This window comes from Polistes dominula, unplaced genomic scaffold, assembly GCF_049000335.1.
Source record: "Polistes dominula isolate Pdom_NZ unplaced genomic scaffold, Pdom_raw_medaka contig_269, whole genome shotgun sequence".
Lineage (NCBI taxonomy): Eukaryota > Metazoa > Arthropoda > Insecta > Hymenoptera > Vespidae > Polistes > Polistes dominula.
The window spans coordinates 299,641-322,581 of record NW_028300869.1 but is presented as its reverse complement, the minus strand read 5'-3'; the positions used below and the strand labels follow the sequence as shown (position 1 = coordinate 322,581).

General features: G+C 37.1%; 2 protein-coding genes across 4 annotated transcripts in view; one reads left to right on the top strand and one right to left on the bottom strand.

Moving 5' to 3' along the window:
- Window positions 1-22,941, bottom strand: part of LOC107073512 (uncharacterized) — a 160,030-nt gene that overhangs the window by 56,417 nt on the left and 80,672 nt on the right. The window lies entirely within an intron of this gene.
- LOC107073525 (retrovirus-related Pol polyprotein from transposon 412) lies at window positions 8,214-21,075 on the top strand. Of its 2 annotated transcripts, none has more exons than XM_089171074.1 (2): window positions 8,214-8,353; window positions 18,968-21,075. In XM_089171074.1, exon 2 carries the CDS (start codon window positions 19,982-19,984, stop codon window positions 21,065-21,067), a length of 1,086 nt encoding a protein of 361 aa, XP_089027200.1. In that variant the 5' UTR covers window positions 8,214-8,353; window positions 18,968-19,981; the 3' UTR covers window positions 21,068-21,075. The 2 variants fall into 2 exon arrangements, with proteins under 2 accessions (XP_089027200.1, XP_089027198.1); XM_089171072.1 differs by lacking the exon at window positions 18,968-21,075 and adding an exon at window positions 13,238-17,761.

Sequence of the window (22,941 nt, the reverse complement as noted above, 5' to 3'; positions counted from 1 at the left end):
AAAAAGGAGCGTGTTATAAGTGTGGAAAAATTGGACATTATTCACGTAATTGCAAAGATGGCGGACAAGATGGACGCAACAGGGAAACCTCGCAAGATTCGACACGTGGTCGAGGCAGAGGCAGAGGCGGAAGGAGCCATTATGGAAGATGGCGTGGACCTCCGCAACAGGCAGCCAGCACGAGCCAGCAAAGCAGCGGAAGAATGGATGCTTGGTTAGCGACGGTGGCTCACACAGCGCACGGCGTAAATTTAAATAAGATAAGTAAATACGAAATAAAGTGGCTGCTCGACAGCGGTTGTACAGACCACATAATAAATAATGATGAATATTTTGAAAAATTTATTACTTTAAAAGAGCCGGTAAATATCTACCTCGGAGATGGTAGATCGATTAAAGCGACTAAAATCGGAAATGTAATTAGTTATTTCCAAGCATTCGGAAAGAGAAATAAAGTAGATATTAAAAATGTATATTTTGCGAAAGAAATGAATGCAAATTTGATTAGTTATGGAAAATTAATGAATAAAAATAAAATTGTATCTTATGGAAATGTAACAAAAATATTTAATGAAAATAATGAATTAACAGCAGTCGCATTTAGAGAGAATGATACACTTAAATTTAATAGTGAATTAGAAAATTATTGTAAACTAGGTATAAACTCAACTAACTATGCAAACAGAAATGGCATGAGCCAGAAAGAAAAGTGGCATAGAATATTAGGACATGTAAACTTCAAATATTTGAATATATTATGTAAACAGAAGTTGTTAACGGGCATTCCTAATGAACTTGAAACCGAGTTTATGAAATGTAAGACATGTATTGAAAATAAAATGAGAAATTTACCTTTTGAAAATAATAGAAATAAGGCAAAAGAGATATTAGAGATAATTCATACGGATTTGTGCGGTCCATTTAAAACTACAGGGTTTACAGGAGAAAAATATTTTGTTTCTTTTATTGATGACTATAGTAAAATTGCTAAAGTCTATTGTATTAAAACGAAAGATGAAGTTCATGATTGCTTAGTTAAATTCATAAATGAGTGCGAAAATTTAACAGGAAAAAGAGTAAAAGTATTAAGATGCGATAATGGTAAAGAATATATTAATAATCGTACATATAAATTTATAAAAGAAAAAGGTATAATTCTAAATAAATGCCCACCGTATGTACACGAGTTAAACGGCACGGCAGAAAGATTTAACCGAACGATAATGGATATGTCAAGATGTTTACTAACAGAAGCTCAAGTTCATAAGAGATTTTGGCCGAAGATTGTTACCGCTGCGACTTATTTGAAGAATCGAACTCTAGCTAATACGTTAGAAAATAAAACGCCTTATGAAATATTTTTCAACAAAAGACCGGATGTTAAACATTTACGTTTGTATGGAAGTAAAGTCTTTGTCAGAGTACCGGAACAAAAGCGCTTGTCTAAATGGGATAAAAAATCTGATATGGGAATTTTGTTAGGCTATAGTCAAGTAGAATACAGAGTACTGATAAATAATAAGATAGTTATTGCTAGAAATGTTGACGTAATAGAAAAAGATGTAAAATGTATAGGTCTTGATGTAAATAAAAACGAGTATAGATGTACACTTCCGTCACTCGAGTCAGGTAGAGGAAGATATAACTCTGTAAGTAGCGAAGGCGACGATAATGTTTTTGAAAGCGACGATGAATCTGATGGACCAGTAAAAGATAAAGAACATGTAGTTCAAGATGGTCCGCGAAGGTCCGTACGCGAGAGAAAACCTACTGTAAGGTATCCGGAACCAGAAAGTTATAACATATATGTAAATTATAGTAAAATAGATACTCCTTGTACATTTGAGGAGGCGATAGAAAGTATAGGTCACGAAAACTGGAAAAAGTCTATGGATCAAGAAATAAAATGTATAAATAAAAATAAAACTTGGAAGTTGGTAGAAAGAGTAAAAGATAAAAAAGTACTCGATGTTAAATGGGTCTATACAAGAAAGAATGATAATAGATATAAAGCTCGTTTAGTTGTAAGAGGTTTTCAACAAACTGATGTACCTGATGATATATACTCTCCGGTAGCAAAGAATCAAACATTAAAAGTATTATTTTCATATTGTTGCCAAAATGGCTTGATTATTGAACAAATGGACGTTGAGACTGCTTTTTTGAATGGCAAAGTAAATACGGAGGTATATATCAGTCAGCCTAAGGGTTATGAAGATGGGTCCAATAAAGTGTATAAATTGTATAAAGCGTTATACGGTCTGAGAGAAAGTCCTCGAGACTGGTATGAATGTTTTGATGAATATATTATAAGTCTAGGATTTAAGAGAAATAATGTTGATTTATGTTTATACTCGCTTCATGAAGGAGAAGTTTATTTACTAATATATGTCGATGATTTACTAATCTGCGGTAAAGATAAAATAAAAATTCGGGAAATAAAGAATTTATTAGCGAAAAGATTTAAAATGAAAGACTTAGGAGAAATAAAAGAATATCTCGGAATCAACGTAGAGTATGACTATAGTAACCGAAAAATGAAACTAAACCAAACAAAGTATATCGAATGGTTAGCAAATAAGTATAAGATAGAGAACAGTAAACTGTATAGCACGCCTATGGAAACAAACTTAAAAATTGAAAAGGCAGATGATAGTGAACCAAATTTAACATATAGGAATTTGATAGGTGCTTTACTATATATAAGTTCAAGCACACGGCCCGATATAAGTCAAAGTGTTAATTATCTAAGTAGATTCCAAAATTGTTATAATGAGACACATTGGAAATACGCTTTGCGAATCTTGAAATATTTGTATTTAACGAAAAATTTGAGTTTGAATTATGAGAAAAATGAAAAATGTGAAATTATAGATTGCTTTGTAGATGCAGATTGGGCCGGGGATAGTATTGATAGAAAATCTACGTCAGGATACGTAATTAGATTATTTGGTAATGTGATCGATTGGAGATCAAGGAAGCAAAAATGTGTAACAAAAGCTTCAACGTACGCAGAATATGTAGCGTTATCAGAGACTGTAAGCGAGTTGAAATATATAAAAGAATTGTTAAAGATGTTTTACTTAGATATTAAGGATTCAATAAAAATATATGAAGATAATTCTGGTGCAATAAACATTGCAAATTATGGTAACTTTACGAAAAATTCGAAACATATTGAAATACATTATCATTATGTACATGAAAGTGTAAAAAATAAGGAAATTGAGATTGTAAAAATAGATACGAATGATAATGTCGCAGATATATTCACAAAGGCTCTATGTAAGGAAAAATTTGTAAAATTTCGAGAGCTATTAAATATAATGTAAGATTCAATGGTTGTACAATATAAATGTATGGAGGCGTGTTAAGAATATACATTGTATATTGTACATATCTGGGACCGTGGATATTCCACACACACATGTACGACTCCCCACCTAGTATGTATGAGAGTGTCGTACGAGAGAAAGACGCGCGACGATGTGGTGGCGCTGTAGGAGTTCCGCTATCGTTTGTTACACTCACGCTTCGTTAGTTTTTTTTATAATAAAAAAGAGAGTTAGTAAAATCACCGGTACATATAATGGTTAACCTTCATATAAATTCCCTCCTGCTTTCCTTAACAATACTGACAAAACCTCTGCCAGCTGCAAAATTCCTGGAACTAAGAACAGGGATAGGTCTTAAATGAGAACAACCTGCAGAAACAATTTATACAATAAACCATAACAATAATTATGTATTTTTATGATTTTGGTATGGTCTGATAAGGTTTTGGTTGGGTTTTCCTTATCCTTGCAGTGAATGCTGGACCATTTGTATTTTCCCAACAGTACAAGGAATAGCCGTCTGTGTAATAGTAATAGTAATTTGTTATCAAGCTTGAATCATGTAAGTTTTTATTCAAAAGTTTTACTTTATAAAGAGGATTAATTTTCGAGGGGGCGTGTTGGAATATGTAACTCGGATTCAAGAACGAAAATCAATCTCTGTGGTTCTCTTCTTTCTTGTCTAGAAGGCCATAGTTTTCTATTAACACGTTTAAACTTGCATGGTGTGGAGATCGGCTGACGTCATGGATGCCGCAGATGGACTGAACTGGCCATATGCCTATTGTGTGTAAGCGTTCGTTTCTTTTTTAGTCTATAAGAAACAGCCCTTCGGTAAAGACGTGCCATTCCTTGTGCACTTAAATATTAAAGTTTTCTGGTTATAAAGTTATATTTTGTGTTAATATTCATTTAGAAGAACCCAATAATCCTACATTTTGTTTCACTTAGAGTCCATTTTTTACCCAAAACTCGAAAAGCTTCTAATTCCGTGCAAGATATTATATAATCAAGAATATTCCCGTCAATCAGTAATAAAAATGCGCTATTTACTTCACCTTTGATAATATTTCTTTTAGCATATTCTGTGGGGCCGGATATATCTTTGAAAATATTATGAAGTGGTAATCTTCCAGTTGTAGATCCTTCTTGTATTTTTTCCCAATTGTTAATTCACTGTCCGAGTAGAAGTAGCAAATGCCAAAATTTATTCGAATTCTGTTTAAGTTATAAAAAAATAAAAATTATTTTTACAAACCATTCCTTATATCTAGAAAAGTCATCATATAATTTTGAGAAAAAAATGTAACGTGAGGTGGGAATTAACACTAGAACTACCAGACCAGTCAAAATGACTGGTCGCGCAACTTCATTATTTAATTCCCAGTTTATAGTGGTAATAATGATGAGTTTGATGAGTTTGAAGATCATGAAGAAGTTCGAGAGTCCTCGGACAGTGAATTAGAAAATATTTTGAATTTACGGAAAAAAAGACGTGCTCGTATAGTTTCAAGTTCTGAAGAGGAAAAAGAAAATATAAATAAAAAAAATGAAATTGCTGCAGACGGAACCAATTGGGAAAAAATACAAGAAGGATCTACAACTGGAAGATTACCACTTCATAATATTTTCAAAGATATATCCGGCCCCACAGAATATGCTAAAAGAAATATTATCAAAGGTGAAGTAAATAGCGCATTTTTATTACTGATTGACGGGAATATTCTTGATTATATAATATCTTGCACGGAATTAGAAGCTTTTCGAGTTTTGGGTAAAAAATGGACTTTAAGTGAAACAAAAATTAAAGCTTTTATTGCAATTTTATATGCTCGGGGAGCATACAAAGCAAATAATTTGAATCTGTCATATTTATGGGACAAAGAATGGGGACCGAATTTCTTTTCCAAGACTATGAGTCGAAATAATTTCAGTGAAATTTTGAAATTTATTCGCTTTGATAAAAAAAGTGAAAGAAGCCAACGTTTGAAAAATGACAAATTTGCTTTGATATCAACAGTATGGGATAGGTTCATTCAAAATAGTCAAAATTGCTACAAGCCAGGAGAAAATATCACAGTTGACGAACAACTCTTTGCAACAAAATCCAGATGCCGATTTACGCAATATTTGCCATCTAAACCTGACAAATTTGGAATAAAATTTTGGCTGGCATCTGATGTAAAAACAAAATATATTTTAAATGGGTTTCCTTATTTAGGGAAAGATGAAACACGAGCAAAATCGCAATCTCTTAGTGAATATGTCGTACTAAAACTTATCGAACCATATACTATGAAAGGAAGATGTATAACAACCGATAATTTTTTTACAAGCTTACCGCTAGCATCCAAATTGCTTTCAAAAAAAACCACGCTTGTTGGCACTATACGTGGCAACAAAAGAGAATTGCCAAAAATTTGTAAAATAAAGAAGGATACTATGACTCGTTTTTCATCACTACTCTATAAATCAAATAATATTACCCTTACAATTTACAAAAGTAAACCGAAAAAGAAAGTTTTTATATTGAGTTCTAAACATAAATGTATCAAAATTGGTAAAAGTAATAAAAAGTTACCCGAGACGGTTGAATTTTATAATAAAACTAAATTTGGAGTGGACATTACAGACCAAATGGCAAAAAAATATAGCGTAAAATCCGGATCTAGAAGATGGCCGCTCCAAGTATTTTATAACATTTTAGATTTAGCTGGCATAAATGCCTGGATCTTATATAAGGAAACCACAGGTGAGAAAATATCTAGACAAGACTTCTTGTTTCAACTAGCAAATGAACTTGCCATTGAATATGTACAATCAAAAATCAAGCAACAAGAAACTACTGCTCCAAGTACATCAACGAGTTCACCTTCTTCACGTAAATGGTGTCAAATAGGGTTCTGCAATAATAATAAGACTACTGTCATTTGTAATTTATGTAAAAAATATGTTTGCAAACAATGCACTACAAAGATAAATTACTTTTGTAAGAAATGTGACGAATCATAATCAGGTAAATAACAATCATTTTAATATTTTATATTAAAAATAATTAATAATAATTTTTTTTCTATTTCAGATTCTATTACATTTTTAATAATAAAATACTTCTTATATTTACTTTATTGTATGTTTATTTTCTTCTTTTTGTTTCTAAAAGTTCTATTTATACTTGTTAGTATCATTAAAAATGTTGTTATTATAATTAAATTATTATATTTTTAAAAATTGTCATCATGTAGATGTATTTCCATACCCTTATATTCATTCTATATGATAATATAAAACAAAACAATAAAAAAATTCTTCTGTTTTTACGATTATAAATGACCAGTCATTTTGACTGGTCTTGGTAGAAGTAGCATTGTTTTTTTTCCGGTAGTTCTAGTGTTAAATAATGAAGTTGCGCGACCAGTCATTTTGACTGGTCTGGTAGTTCTAGTGTTAAGAATAACTGAGTTCAGCGCATTTCTGTTAGCGACTGTACTCCGACTCGAGCCGGGCTCGACTCGGATAACTTCGGCAACTCTCGTGCTACGAAGCGAGCCGAACGGCTGCCTATTCTGTCTGTCTCGAACCCCGAAGCGGAGCACATGTTAGCGCGGCTTTGTATCTACGAATATATTAATCAATAAATAGTTAATCATCATTCATACTGGCCACCTCAATTTATGTGTTTACCCGTTCACAATTTCATGCATTAACAGGTTATGGGCCCAGTTAATGTTAACTGTGAGAAAAGTGTGTGAACGCGGAGTGAATTAGTTGGCGTGAGGCACGTGGCGCGGAACGGAAGTCGACCATTAGACGCGTGCTGGTGAGAACGTGAAAGTGGAGAGACGCTCCGAAAATCGAATCCGCGATGTCGGTCGGCATCTCAGTGAAAATCGTGAAGCCGTTCAATGGAACGAATTTTTAGGGCTGGAAAGCTCAAGTGAAAGCGTTATTTGTCATGAATGATGTACTTGACGTCGTCGACGGCACGAGAGGAGTGCCGGCAGCGGGAGCTGGCCAAGCGGCTGCACTGAAAAAGAACGTGAAGGACGACGTAACGACGAAGTTTATAATTTTGTCAAATCTCGATGAGGCTCAGCAAGTGTGTGTGCTCTCGTGTGTTTCTGCGAAAGCAATGTGGGATAAGTTGTGTTTAATTCACGAACAGAAGTCAGTGACAAATAAACTGGGTCTGCTGCAGCGTTTCCTCGCGTATCGAATGTGTGAAGCGGACACGGCGGTGCAACACGTGGCCAAAGTGACGAACATGGCGGGTCAGCTCAAGGACGTTGGTGAAAACGTATCGGATGCAACAATTATGGCAAAAATTCTTGCGAGTCTGACCACGAGGTTCAGCACGCTGCAGGTCGCGTGGGACAGCGTCGATCCGGCGCGGCAGACGCTCGATAATCTGCAAGAAAGACTGATTAGAGAGCACGCGAGGCTGAACGGCGATGAAGACGCTTCGGAAGCACTGGCCGCGACGGGGAAGAATCGACGTCCGCATGGAACGAAAAGTGCTGAATATAAAAAGACTGCAAATAAAAAGGAGAGACAGGAAATACAGTGCTACAAGTGTCAGGAAATGGGACATATCGCGAGTCGCTGCCGCAACAAGCGGAAGCCACGTCAGGACAGTGAAAGGTGCTATCCATCGCTGCCTTCGCATCGGCGACGATTCATTCTCTGTCGGGCTTCTTAATTGTAAAGACGTGAATAAATCGGAAGTATTTTAATCAACGCTTTTAGTTCGATTATTTACTCGCCTATCCGAACCAAACAAATTCGTTATCGTTATTTTCTTGCGTGTTTGTAAATCTCTATTTCGGACGCTTGTAACATAACTGGCGCAGCCGGTAGGATACTGTGAGGCTGACAAATCTGGATTCTCCGCCAGATCCTTGACGGAAATCATCAAAGAGGAGGCAGCTGGTGTTTTAACCCCATCGTCACAGTCCACTACGTCATGCTTTGGAATCCACTTGCAAGCAGAGTCTCACTTGGAATCGTCAAAGAAATTAGTAAGTCTTTGAAATTCCTTTCATTCCATTTCATTATAACCCTACTCCCAAACGATTGTTGGAAAATATATAAAATGGCTCAGAATATACTAATTGGTTTAGAACAATATAAATTAGGATTAGCAATACGGCACGACGCGATTCCTATTTATGAGGGGGGAACTAGATTTTTGTCGCACTTTCTACAAACGTGTGACAAGTTCGTCGAGAATTTTGCAACCAATGATGATGCCATAAATATATCATTATTTGCAGTCATAAAATCCAAAATACAAGGAAAAGCATTGGATTTAGTAGTTGCGAATAACCCGCCGAATTGGACCGCATGTAAAATACTCCTAATAAATAGATATAGTGATCCTAGCTCCGAGGAGTTATTATTTAATAGGCTCAGTACGTGTTACCAATTGACGAACCAAAACTATGAAAACTATGCAGACGAGGTCAAGTTGCGGTTAAACAAACTAAAAGCGCATGTACAATTAAATGTTCAGGACGCTCCATCGGTCGTTTTAAAATGTTCATTGTATGAAAATGTCGCAAAAAATGTATTTAACCCATTCGAGACCGATTGCACACCGTGTGTGCAATTGCTTTCCGAGGCTAAAAGACGGGTTGCACACCGTGTGTGCAATAATAATAATGAGCAATTATCAGTTATTCTGAGTAAAATAATCGTCGAGAGAAGATTTTTTTTGAATTAATAGTATCTATAAAGTATAGAAAAACAAAATTTGGCATTGGTTTTATTGCGTACCAAAACAAAACAAAACAAAACATTTTGTTTGGAGTTTCAAAATCTACATTTTTAGAAAATATCAATGTAAGAACCCATATTTATCTAATTCTATTTTTCAAATTTATCACCAATAGCAATAGTATCGCCTTCTATATATACCGCCTAATCAAATAATGTAAGAAATAATTTCTTACATTGAATATTGCGTATTCATAATTTCTTATAATGTAAGAAATTATGAATACGCAGGCTGCGCTTGATATAATAAGATACGCGCTGGCTTAAGATAATAAGATTTTTTCTTTTCTTTGACCCATTTTTATCCGTGAATAAATAAGAATTTTGTTTCCACCACTCTGTACCTTTTTACCCGAAACACTCGAGCATCAACGACGGCGCGTAACAGTTTAGTCGTACAGAAAAATTCTCAAGCAAAAGACAGTTTTAAATTTATCCCCTAAAATGGTAGATCCTAAAGCAGGAACATCAGGAATGCAGGAAGCAACCAGTGATAATGAAAGTGATGATTTCATGCTTGCAAGAAATAGAAAAAAGAATCGAAATTTTGTTATTATGGATAGTGATAGTGATTTAGAAAATGAGGAAAGCAGGAATGTGAATATTGAACTCTTAGATGATACACAGGATGAGGTTTTTGAGGAAAGTGATTGTGACGATTGTACTGACACTGAAAGTGAAATTGAACAGCATCAAAGTGAACTTATTGATGATACAGAGTGGGAAGATGATGGTTCCCTTACAAAAATTCCTTTTGAGGGTAAACCAGGTCTCCAAAAGTTACCAAACGGAGGTAGTCCAAACGATTTTTTTGAACTTTTATTTGATAATACGTTTTTCTCTTTGATTGTGAATGAAACAAACAAGTACGGCGAGAAGATTTTAAAGGAAAAATGGAAGGACTTAACCATTTCTGAATTTAAGGTATTTTTAAGTTTATTACTACATATGGGAACTATCAAATGTCCAAGAATTGCTAACTACTGGAGTAAGAGCGAACAATTTAGTTTTCAGTATTTTTCCCAACATATGAGTAGACAAAGATTTCAAAATATCTTACGATCGCTTCATTTTTCTTCTGATAATGAAAGTGATCATCGCCTACGGAAAATAATTCCAGTAGTAAATTATTTTAATAATAAAATGAGAGAAATATATTATCCTCACAGAGAATTATCAATAGATGAATCCCTAGTTCCTTGGAGAGGAAGATTAATATTTAAACAATATATTGCCGGTAAAAAACACAAACATGGTGTAAAGTTATACATTGTGTGCGAAAGTTCTGGTATTGCGTTACGAATAAAAGTATATACGGGAAGTGGTGACGATATAAGTGGAAAAGGACATGTAGATAAAGTTGTCTTTCATTTGATGAAAGATTTTCTAAATCAGGGACATTCTGTCTTCATGGACAATTATTACAGTTCTTTTGGTTTAGTTTCAAAATTGCTTCATTACAAAAGTTACTGTACAGGAACATTGAGAAAGACAAGGAAGGGAAACAATTCCGAAGTAATAAAAAAAAATCTGTTGAAAAATGAAGTAATTTCTCGGTTCAAAAACAATGTAATGATAGGTAAATTTAAAGATAAGAGAGATGTGTTATTCATATCAAGTGAATACAAAGCAAATTTAAAAGAATATGAAAATAAATATAAACAAAATATTCTGCAACCAATTGCGTTGCATTACTATAACAAATATATGAACGGGATAGATCGCAAAGATCAGATGTTGGTTTATTATTCTTGCTCAAGGAGGACATTTAAATGGTACATAAAATTGTGGATTCATTTAGTTGAAACTTTGGTTTTAAATTCATTCAATTTATATAAAACATATTCACCAACAACAAGAAAATTGAGTTTTTATAACTATCGTCTAGAAATTTTAAAAAACTTAATTGGACAACCCCGAGACAGAAGGTCGCCAATACCAGAAACAAATGATCACCTACCTGAAATTTTACCAAGAAATGAAAATAGAAAAGTAAACAGAAAGATGTGCCGACAGTGCTACAAAGAAGGAAAATATAGACGTAGTAATTACTTTTGTCCTGCTTGTGTCGGTAATCCAGGATTATGTTTGGGAGAATGTTTCAAGCGCTATCATCAACCAACTAATGTATAATTATTTTACGATTATTTTTCAGTGTGCTGTTTTCTAAAAATGTATTTACAAATTGTATTTTCTTTTTCATTACTGAGTTACATTACTTTATTACCTTTAGACATTTTTCTGAAAATTTATTTCTTGTTTATATTATTTTCTTCATTGTTCAAATTATTTTTTTGATTTTTTACTATTTCTTAAAAATTTTCTTTGCATTATATTCTGTTCTTCATTATTGAAAGCAACATAACGATTTTATATTATCTAATTATTTTTAAAATAAATATTTATCAATTTTAATGATGTATTTTTATTTTACCTTACATTGCACACATGGTGTTCAATCCGCTCCTCGCAATAAAAATTTTCTGAGGAGCGAGTTGCACACACGGTGTGCAATCATCTTATTTATGCAAATTCGCTTACGAATTGGGTGATTTCTGTAGTAAACAAGTTTTTTTATTAAAAATGAACAATATGAACAAAAAAAAAAATTTCGCTCCTGGGGACCGTGTTCGAAAAAAATCGCCGTCTCGAATGGGTTAAAGACACCCAACGCTCGCCTAATTCGATGAAGAATTAAATTAGAAAAATATGACTTCGACATTAAATATAGGAAGGGTCGTGAAAATAGTGTGGCAGATGCTTTAAGCAGGATAGAACTCAATGCTCAGGAGAAGGTTCGTGCATCGGGTGAAAATCTAGACTTCTCTTTGCCCATAACGTAAATAAACATTCACATGTTTAATTACGGTGTAATAATCAAATCAGGAAGAGACTATAAGGTGAAAACGATCAAAGATAAACTCAAAATACTATACACGGTCAAAATTAATAAAGATGATGCGGAGACACAATTACTAAAATTTTTAAGAGAAAACATCAACCCTGATAAACAATATGGAATTTACTTTGCAGACGAGAATTTGGAAACCATTATGTATAAAATACTCAAGGGACATTTCAAAGAAAGATTGAAATTGATTAAAACTAACATCTACACACCTGTAATAGATCGAAAAAACTTTGTGGAAAAATTAGAGGAGAATCATAACCAAAACCATAACGGCATACAGGAAACTATAACTCACTTTAAAAGAAAATTTTACCCTTTAAACATGGACCGTATCATTCAAAATTTTATAAACCAATGCGAACTAGGCCTAGAGAATAAATATGAAAGAAGACCTTATACAACGGAGTCTTATGGCCCTATAATTACTAATAAACCGCTGCAACACATACACATGGATATTTTTCATATTTGTAAAGAAAAATTCTTAACGATCATAGACATATTTTCCAAATACGCTCAAGCCTATCACCTAATGGACGGAAACGCCACAACCATTTTAAATAAATTAAGGCATTTTGCCTCACATCATAATTTTCCAGACAAAATCAATACAGATAACGGCAGTAAATTTAATTCGTCTGTATTCAGGGAGTTTTGCCGCATACACAAAATAAATTACCACTAAACCACCATCAATCGCCATACGTCAAATGGACCGATATAACGTTTACATTCCACTCTAAGAGAGAAATTAAGTATCCTTATGGAACAAAATCCTGGAGAAACGATCAAAAACCATATGACTACAGCAATTTTAATTTATAATCAAAGTATTCATTCAACCACAAACTTTGCACCTTTTACCCTTTTATATGGACCGTACGAAGATTTACATAAACACGTAATCGAACCGGAGGCCGACACGATCGAGAAATATAATGAGATACGGAAAAATGAAATTTTACCTTTCTATAACACTTTATATAATAAGCAAATAAATAAGCAAAAATTACCTAACGACTCCGATAAAACATTAGAAAATAAAGAAATCTATATTAAAACACATAAACAACAGCGTGACAAAACGGCAGCACGATATCAGAAAGTACTTGTAAACGAACAGAAGGGTCCCGCGTTAGAGTGTTATATACATGGTCAACCCCGACGCTATAATTTACGAAGCGCCAAGAAATTAAGAAAGATCTCTTCTTTACAGGACGATGAGGATTGCACTGGTCCTGTTACTTACGGCAATGCTCGCGAGGGGTGTCAATGAGGGGGACATTGGTTCGGCCCATTATGATTATCGGCAGGGAGTTAGGAGGATCATAGCGGAGTATCACCACATATACTTCAACATAAACATTCATAATCTCAGAAGTTGTTTGGGATTTCTAATGCCCAATCAGAACTCACGACAGTTGTCGCTCCATGCAGACTCGCCATAACTCATCACGGCGGTTGAAGAAGCGCTGTGACACCGGCTTCTCAGACAGCCATTTTTATTAGTACTCTCCATCTCGTTCCAACCTGTGCTGTCAGATCGTGGGTAAATCTTACCCTCTCCCTGTGCCACTGGGATTGCACACAATGAAAGTTTTCCATGTCCGTGTGTTTGGGATGTCGAGGAAAGCCGAGTGTAACCGAAGTTGGCGGTTGGCCACGAAGTGGCACACTATGAAAGCGACTCGTGTCGTCCGAACACATGAACACACATCCAGTAAGCGTAAGAGGGATTCTTCTGCTCATGAAGAAAGTGTTAGTGATAGTGATATCGACGAATATTGGGTTAAAAACAAGAAAACTCCTAGGAACAGTGTTAAGAAAGGTAGTGGTAGGGGCAAGGGTGGAGATCATTCTAGCGCTATTACATTGTCTCCTAGACTAGCGGTAAAATTTAAAAAGGCCAGAGCATTGCGAAATAATTGTCACGGAATTTGTAAGCGGGTGAAAACGAGGGACAGAGGAAGACCAGAACGTAAGCCGAAAAAAAAAGAAACATGAAAGCATTAGGGAAAAATATGTTGGAAGCTATAGTAATAATTTTCGTTCTTCTTAAGTAAAGACTCAATTTACCGTTTTGTTCATCTAGTAGTTTCAATTTTGTATGACTAGTTCATAAGATTAAACATATTTGACTTTTTATATTATTAGTAGTATTGTGTAATTGCGTTAAAACTTTGTACAGTGGTGTTGCGAGACAAAAGCGATGGAATGAATTTAAAATGTAAACGTGTGTGAGAGTTTAAGATGTGAAGCAAGTAAGAGTGTGAAGTTTTCATATTTTAAATCGAATGTAGCGCAGCATTGTCGCTTGTAATATGTGTAATTTCGTTGACAGTTTGTATAGCGTAAGCATTTGTGTTGGTTTTAAGAAGAACGAATATCTGAGGCCAGATATCATTTTCAGAATGACCGAGTGTGGGAGTAGGAGCGTCTGTTGTATGTGTGTGTGCGTGTGCGGCGTGAAGAAGCTTCAAGGGTACGTTGCCTGGTAGCATAAACAGGGGCAAGTTCGTGGCGTTTTGAGTCGTAGCCATGGGTGAGCGTTCCCTGGCAGCGCAAACTGAGACAAACTGGTTGCCTGGCGAGATGTTGCCACGGGAGTATCGCCTAGCAGCCAAAACAAGGGGGCTTTAATATATAAATGGGGAACAAGAGAACAAGAGAGAGATTTAGAGAGAGCTATACGTGCGTACGAAGGTGTGATCGAGTGCGATTAAAAGGCGATTAATAAATTAACGATTTGCGAGATAATTTGAGCGAGAGTGTTCCCGGAAAAGTAGTTTAGTGCGTTCCTTTACTTTTGGTGTGTTTACTCTTGTTAACGTTTTGTTTTGTGTTCATTAAAGTGTTTTTCCTTAATCTTCTGTGTGGTACCGGTTTTCTCGGGGAAATCGGATATCCTTAGCTGGATACTTAATAAGTGTTTTCCCTACAATAGTAATTTAGAACTACTTAACTATCAACAGCAAGAGGATATAGTCATGATAAATAAATCAATAAGTGTAATATATAAGGTTGGCAAGGACATAAACGCTAACATAGGAATTATCAACGGGAGTTTGTTAAATATGGCAAAAACTTTGAATAACCAAAACATCAAATTTAATCTCTTCGAAGGAATAACCACGCTTATTATACAGGGACAAAATTTTCTCGATTTGTTAGGCAAAATAAAAAGATCTTTCATCTTTTTGGGACAATTATTCGATTTGGAAATACTTACATACGAACAAATGTCAAATATTCGTGCACACCTTTTGGGTATTCATTCTTATAAGGAGCTTATGTTACATTATCATAGCTTGTTAGATTTTCGCTTTACTAGGGGAACAATCGTATTTACCCAAGACTTCATTATATATGCCCTTAAAATTCCTATCCTAAATCCCATTGAATTCGCCTTAATTCAAAGACTTGCTATTATAAATAATAATAATCAAACGGAAATTATTACCACACCTTGGACTTTAATTGGACCTACAATCAAGCTATATGCAAAAGAATGTCGGCTCGTTGATAAAGAAGTACACTTATGTCAACAAATAACAGCCGTCGGAACGGGGCCGATCATTGTGGGTGTGGGCTCCTCACTGTTGCTCGTTTACAAATTAACCGAGAATTCAACGTTAATATCAAGCAACTACTATATAAGGATTAAGTATGGTAACAACGGGAACATAATCAGGGGGACACATTTGGTACAAGGGGGTAACCTACAAATCCAAGGGTACGAACTCGACAAGGATTTCGGAGAAGCAAAGCAAATTAATCTTTTACAACCTCTCATAATCAGGAATCATCAACTGAATTTCGAACCGCTGAAAAGTTTGGTAGTACCCACAATAACTACCCCAAAATTCATAACTCCTAATAAATCATTCGGATTGGAATTTCATACATCGATAACCTCGATTGTGCTGGTGTTGTTGCTGACATCGGTCATGCTTGTTTACTTGTTGTATAAATGTAAGAACAGGGGGGGGCAGCATGGGGAGAGGCAACATACCACGGACGTCAAGGGCGAGGACGTCCTCGAACTTCGGCAGGGAGGAGTCATATGACTCGGCCACCGGGCCTCTGGAATTCCCGGGCGGCTGGCCTCGTTATCAGCGTGGGTAGACTAAACATCCTCCTGGTGCTCGATTACGATGGGGGGAGGGGCAAGGGAAGGTGCTATCCATCGCTGCCTTTGCATCGGCGACGATTCATTCTCTGTCGGGCTTCTTAATTGTAAGGACGTGAATAAATCGGAAGTATTTTAATCAACGCTTTTCGTTCGATTATTTACTTGCCTATCCGAACCAAACAAATTCGTTATCGTTATTTTCTTGCGTGTTTGTAAATCTCTATTTCCGACGCTTGTAACATAACTCACGCTACATCAACTTGCTAACGACGAATCAAGACAACACCCAAGGGCATCCATTATCTTAAAGGAAGATTTTTATGTCGATGATCTATTAACGGGAGCCCATACGATAGACGAGGCTAGACAAATTCGCGACGAGCTCAAAGCGGTAACAAATAAGGCGGGCATGCAGCTAAGACAATGGGCTTCGAACAGCACCGAAGTATTAAAGGGTTTAGATAATAAAAAGGATAACACGTTTATAAGCTTAGACATATCCGCTACGATAAAAACATTAGGAGTACAGTGGAATGCCATGCAGGGTATTATAGGATATTCAGTAAGACATAATGACAATCCCACTAAAATCACCAAGCGCAGTATATTGTCAGAGATTGCACAAATATTCGACCCATTGGGGCTATTGGGGCCCGTTATAATTAAAGCAAAAATGATGATGCAGGAACTATATCAGCTAAAATCGTCATGGGATCAAGAAGTTCCTGACGGTATAGGTAGGACTTGGAAATCATTTCGTCAAAGCTTGCATGAATTGGAACAAGTAAGATTCGCACGTAGAGTGTTAGGCAACAATACGGAACTGGAAATACACGGATTTTGCGACGCAAGCGAAAAGGCGTACGGGGCATGCATATACATCAAAACAATAGGCAAAAAACCAACGGTTGAATTGGTGTGCGCAAAATCAAAGGTGACACCTCTCAAGACACAATCGCTTTCGCGTTTGGAACTGTGTGGCGCGGTCTTGCTAGCGCGCCTGTACAGAGCCACTAAGAACGCGCTGCGAAGAATTAAATTTCGTCGTTCGGTGTTTTGGTCAGATTCAACAATAGTTTTGCATTGGCTCAATACACTACCACATTTACTAAAAACGTTTGTAACGCATCGAGTGACAGAGATTTTGGAAAATACCGCTTCAGAGCAATGGCGGCACGTAGCATCTCAATATAACCCGGCTGATTTGATATCGCGCGGCGTAACGCCGACTGATTTCATTAAAAACGAAATCTGGAAGGCAGGACCTTCGTGGCTAATTCAACCAGAATTATACTGGCCACAGCACATAGTAGAAAAAGTAGAAATACCCGATATGAGAAAATTCGTGGCGGTCGCGGCGTCCGACAAGCCGTTCGATTTATATAGGCGATATTCCTCATTCCGAAAATTAAAGCGCATAGTAGCTTACTGCATCAGATTCGCACAGAATGCAAGAGAGTCTAACGTAAACAGGGTTGGCCGTGAATTAGCAGTAAGCGAATTAAAAAACGCAGAAACAATCATAGTCAAATCCGTGAAGAGAGATTTGAAATCATCAAGCAAATCCAATCTGAAAAGGATATTCGCAATTCGATAGTAGCCCTCAGCCCATTCATTGATAATCAAGGAGTTCTAAGAGTTGGCGGGAGATTGAGCAAGGGCAATCTGCCATATGATCAAAGACATGCGGCATTATTACCAAAGATACATGTTATTACTGAACTTATAATACGTGAAAGGCATGAGAAAATCTATCATGGCGGAACACAGGCCACACTTAATGCCGTTCGCGAAAGTTTTTGGCCTCTGAACGGTCGAACACAATTAAAGCGTGTAATAAGCAAATGTACCGTTTGTCGACGTTTGAGACCAATCATGCTCAATTACAAAATGAGCGATTTACCAGCAAGTCGGTTACAACCAAATCGGCCATTCCTCCACACCGGGGTCGACTTTTGTGGACCAATATTCATAAAGGAAAGGCAGCATCGGAATCACGGACGAATCAAAGTATATGTAGCAGTCTTCGTCTGTTTTACCACACAGGCGGTGCATTTAGAAATAGTAAGCGTTTTGACGACAGATTTATTTTTATCTTCATTAAGAAGGTTTATAACTCGCAGGGGGAAATGTCCTGATATCTATTCAGACAATGCAACAAATTTTTTGAGCGCTGCAAATGAAATACAGTCACGCGTTTCTCGACAATTGTCCAACGACGATATTAGGTGGCATTTTATTCCTCCTAGATCACCTCATTTCGGAGGTCTCTGGAACGCTGCAGTAAAATCATTGTACGATCCAAAAGGATCATACGGTAATTAGCGGTATTCTAAATTCGCGCGCGTCCGCCTCCAAAGATTAGGATTCTAGATCGATACTCATTGCGAGCATCGATTTACTACTAGTAACTACCGAAGCGCCCCTCTAGTTACCCCCACCTCTCGCCTCCCCACTTCTCACTCCCAGTCCGTACGCCCTGCTGGGACAGTACAAAAGGACATTCTTTCATTCCATTATCGGACGCCTGTGAATATATATCGAAATCAAAGGAGTTAAGTTAAATTAGTTAAGGAACGTAAGCGAAGCGAGCGAGAGGTGAGATCTTTCCATTATATACATTTTATATGGACGGTATTTTCCCGCGTGGTAATACCACGTGGTGGACTCTCATTGTTATAATCAAATAACATCCAGGGTTTTTATGCCGCAAGGCTTTTCCCTGACGAGCCAATAAAAAAGGCATTGTTTCTTTGTTTGGCTCAACCACGTGTTTGATTAAGTTTATTCTAATCCCTTCTTCCTCATCCCCAGCAACTAATTACCAGAGGACTTTTCATTGAAGAATCTTTTGGTCACAACATTCTGGTGCAATCCTGTAAGGTGCGAATTCCCGACTTCTGATTTACGAAGCAGTGAATAGACTACCACCACGCCGAGCAAACCGATTAGAGGACAACGAAGTCGAGAAAGTCCGCCATCTTGCGAACATCTTCATCGCCCAGCTTAACCATCATCACGAAAGATCTAGAAACGAGATAAGTAGTTTGAATTATCCGTGTGTGCGCTTATGCGTACACACCTTTATTCATTAACATATATTTCAAGTGAAATTGCGTTCTCGAATCCAGTAGAAGTTTGCAATTTCCAATATCATTATTCATTTATTCATCATTTGGTAAGAAATTGTATATCAAGCTCTGAATCAATATATGAATAACTTAATTATTAATAACAACGGTAGAAACGTATATATTCATGAAATAGTTATTTCTTAACCGCGCGGAAATCGCTTTATCCTTGTACAAATAACGATAACATTTTCGGCGGCCCCACCGTCACGCCGCATTCCTTTATTTGAACGGTCGACTAGAAATCGAAGACGCCCTGACGTGTAGAGGGTTTCCCTATAGTAAAAATAAAACTAGACTGAATTTTCTTTGCGACTTGCTTTTCTTTATTGTACATTTATCAACGGCTACGTACAGACTAGTAACTACTTCCTGTTAGCGTGATTCCCTAGCCTTCTAGTAACTTTAGAGGGCGCGATCTTCGATCGTACCGCCCCAGACGTTGTAGCGGACGCGTATCTACAGTCACGCCTCTACAGACCGCTCATACAACTACACTCAAATGATAAAACAGACCAACAACTCATAAAACAAAAGAGAACAATAGCAAATACCATTAAACAGTTACCTAAAACAGTCGATAAAAAATGACAAAACAAAAATAGCTTGGACACCTGAAGCCAGTAAAGCATTCATAGAATGCAAACAAAAAATAGCAAACACAACTTTACTCGCCTATCCATCTCCAATTGCACCAATGGCCCTCACTACTGACGCGTCATCATCAGCAATAGGAGCAAAACTGGAACCACTCGTCAACGATATCTGGCAACCATTGGGTTTTTTCCCACGAAAACTCAGTGAGACAGAAAAACGCTACAGCACTTACGACCGTGAGTTATTAGCAATTTTCACCGCTATTAAATTTTTTTATTATCTTTCAGACTGCCGAAATTTCATCATAAAAACGGACCACAAACCACTAATCTATGCTTTCAAGCAAAAGCTCGACAAATCATCAGAACGACAAATCAGGCAACTAGATTACATATCTCAATTTTCTACGGACATAGTACACGTGAAAGGCGGAGACAACGTGGTTGCAGATGCACTTTCACGCATTAATACTATCACCATGCCAACAATACTGACGCCTGAAGCCATTCACGAGGCTCAACGCGCTGACGAGGAACTACAGAACATAGTTCAAGGCTCCACATCACTAAAGCTCCACGAACTCGAGATTGAACCAAAAACTAAAGTATACTGCGACATTTCTACAGGAATTGTTAGACCATACATTCCATCGTCCCTCAGAAAAACAGTCTTCCAAACAGTTCACAACACTGCACATCCAAGTGGCAGAAACACGTCGAAACTCATCAGGGAGAAATACACATGGCCTGGAATACGCAGGGATTCCCTACAATGGTCTCGTGAGTGGATAGCATGTCAGAGAGCCAAGACTCATCGACATACAAGAACTGAACCTAACCACATTGAAGTACCCAGCAACAGATTCAACCATCTACATATTGACATAATATTCCTTCCAAACGTTCGAGGATACCAATACTGCCTCACAATGATTGACAGATTTTCAAGATGGCCAGCTGCGGTACCGATAAAAGACATGTCAGCGGACACAGTCGCAACAGCATTATTCAACGAGTGGATATCCCACTACGGAACTCCAATCACCATAACGTCGGATCAAGGCACACAATTCGAATCAGCTCTTCTCCAATCTCTCGTCCATCTAGTAGGTGCCAAGAAAACAAGAACGACTCCTTTTCATCCTCAATCAAACGGCATCGTCGAGCGCATGCATAGAACCTTATAGGCCGCTTTAATGTGCTCTCCAAAACCTTGGCTCGACATCTTACCCGTGGTACTACTCGGACTTCGAACTTCATTCAAGGAGGATATCCAAGCCACTCCGGCAGAAATGTTATACGGAACTTGCTTAAGAGTGCCCGGAGAATTTATCACTTCGACCGATCAACCTCTCGACTCACAGATCTTCGTGGAAAAACATCGAGAATACATGCGGGGCATACGACCAACGCCTACCGCACACCACTCCAAAGCAAAAGTATTCATACTCAAGGACCTAAACACCTGCAAGCGTGTGTGGTTACGCTGTGACCACGTAAAGGCACCGTTAGAAGCGCCTTACCAAGGTCCATACAAGGTGATTGACAGAATCTCCGATAAACTCTACAAAATACTAGTAGAAGGTGAAGAAAAAAACGTCTCAATCGAAAGACTAAAGCCTTGCTACATTAACAAGACTGATCTCGACAACGTCGAAGACCAACAATTAGTACCTGAGAAGATGAAACCATATCATTGGGGATCTTCAATGGATATACCAAAGAAAACGTACAAACGCACCGTGACTTTTAAGCTTCCCGCGCAAAGTCACTCGGGGGGAGTAGTTGTAGCGGACGCGTATCTACAGTCACGCCTCTACAGACCGCTCATACAACTACACTCAAATGATAAAACAATCCCACAACTCATAAAACAAAAGAGAACAATAGTTAAAGGCATTGTACACGCTTCACAACACACAACGCATTGCATTCACCACGTGTTCCAAAAACTCATTTTAACTACTTGTTATACTTATTTAATACAGTTTTATTAATAAAGTTTTCTATATACGTTAACCATTTTTGTATATCTTTAACTCGTGGTATTAATAAGAAGAGATACCACAACGTCTCGCCGGTCACCCCATCTATCGGCATACAGCTAGCGACGATCGTATACCCCCTCCAACGATTTACAGCATCAGGACTGTACCCGTGTGATCGAGAATCCAACGCACAGCAATACATTCGTACAAAAGAGATTTTTATATTTACCACAAATTGATTTGAGTAGTTTTCGCGGAATAGAATAGACGATACCGATCCATAATGACATCGCAAAAACAGCTCGAACAAAAGCGGCAGAATTTAGAAACGCGATTAACGCACTTCGAAAATTTAATTGAAGAAGGAAGTTTAAGTGTAAATGAACTAAGAAAGCGTTACGAACGTCTTACCAAACAAGTAGATGATTATGAATCATTGCATGAAAAGTGTGGTAATAACAGCGCCGGAGAGACAAGAGTCGACGATCTAGACCAACTCATAGAAAGATACCACGTGATCGGAGACAAAATTCATTCAAACGATACCGCCGCAGTTAACAACCCGAATAACTCTAACGAAAACAACGATATCACGAAAACTCGCGATCAACAAATACAATTACGGCGTCTTGAGATCCCGCGATTCGACGGGAATATAGGGAAATAGATCTCATTTAAATCTAGCTTTTTATCGGTACATATTAACAGCGGATATCGAGAAAATGTATCGGCAAATATGGATTCATCCAGACGATCGCCAATATTAACGGATATTTTGGTGGCATAACGAACAGATTCGCACGTTCGAACTTAATACGGTGACATTCGGAATAGCGTCAGCACCGTTTCTTGCCATACGAACCATCAAACAACTCGCGAAGGATGAAGGTGCTAATTATCCACTCGGAGCCGAAATACTTAACCGCGATCTATACGTGGACGACCTCATTACGGGAACTGATAATGTCGAAACCCTCGGAAAGATACGCGATCAAACTATTGAAATATTGAAACGAGGCGGTTTTAATATACGACAGTGGGCGTCTAACTTCCGACCGGTGCTCGAAAATTTA

Excerpts from the sequence above, each read along its gene's own strand:
- LOC107073525 (XM_089171072.1), top strand. The coding sequence starts at position 16,563 with ATGCAGCTAAGACAATGGGCTTCGAACAGCACCGAAGTATTAAAGGGT.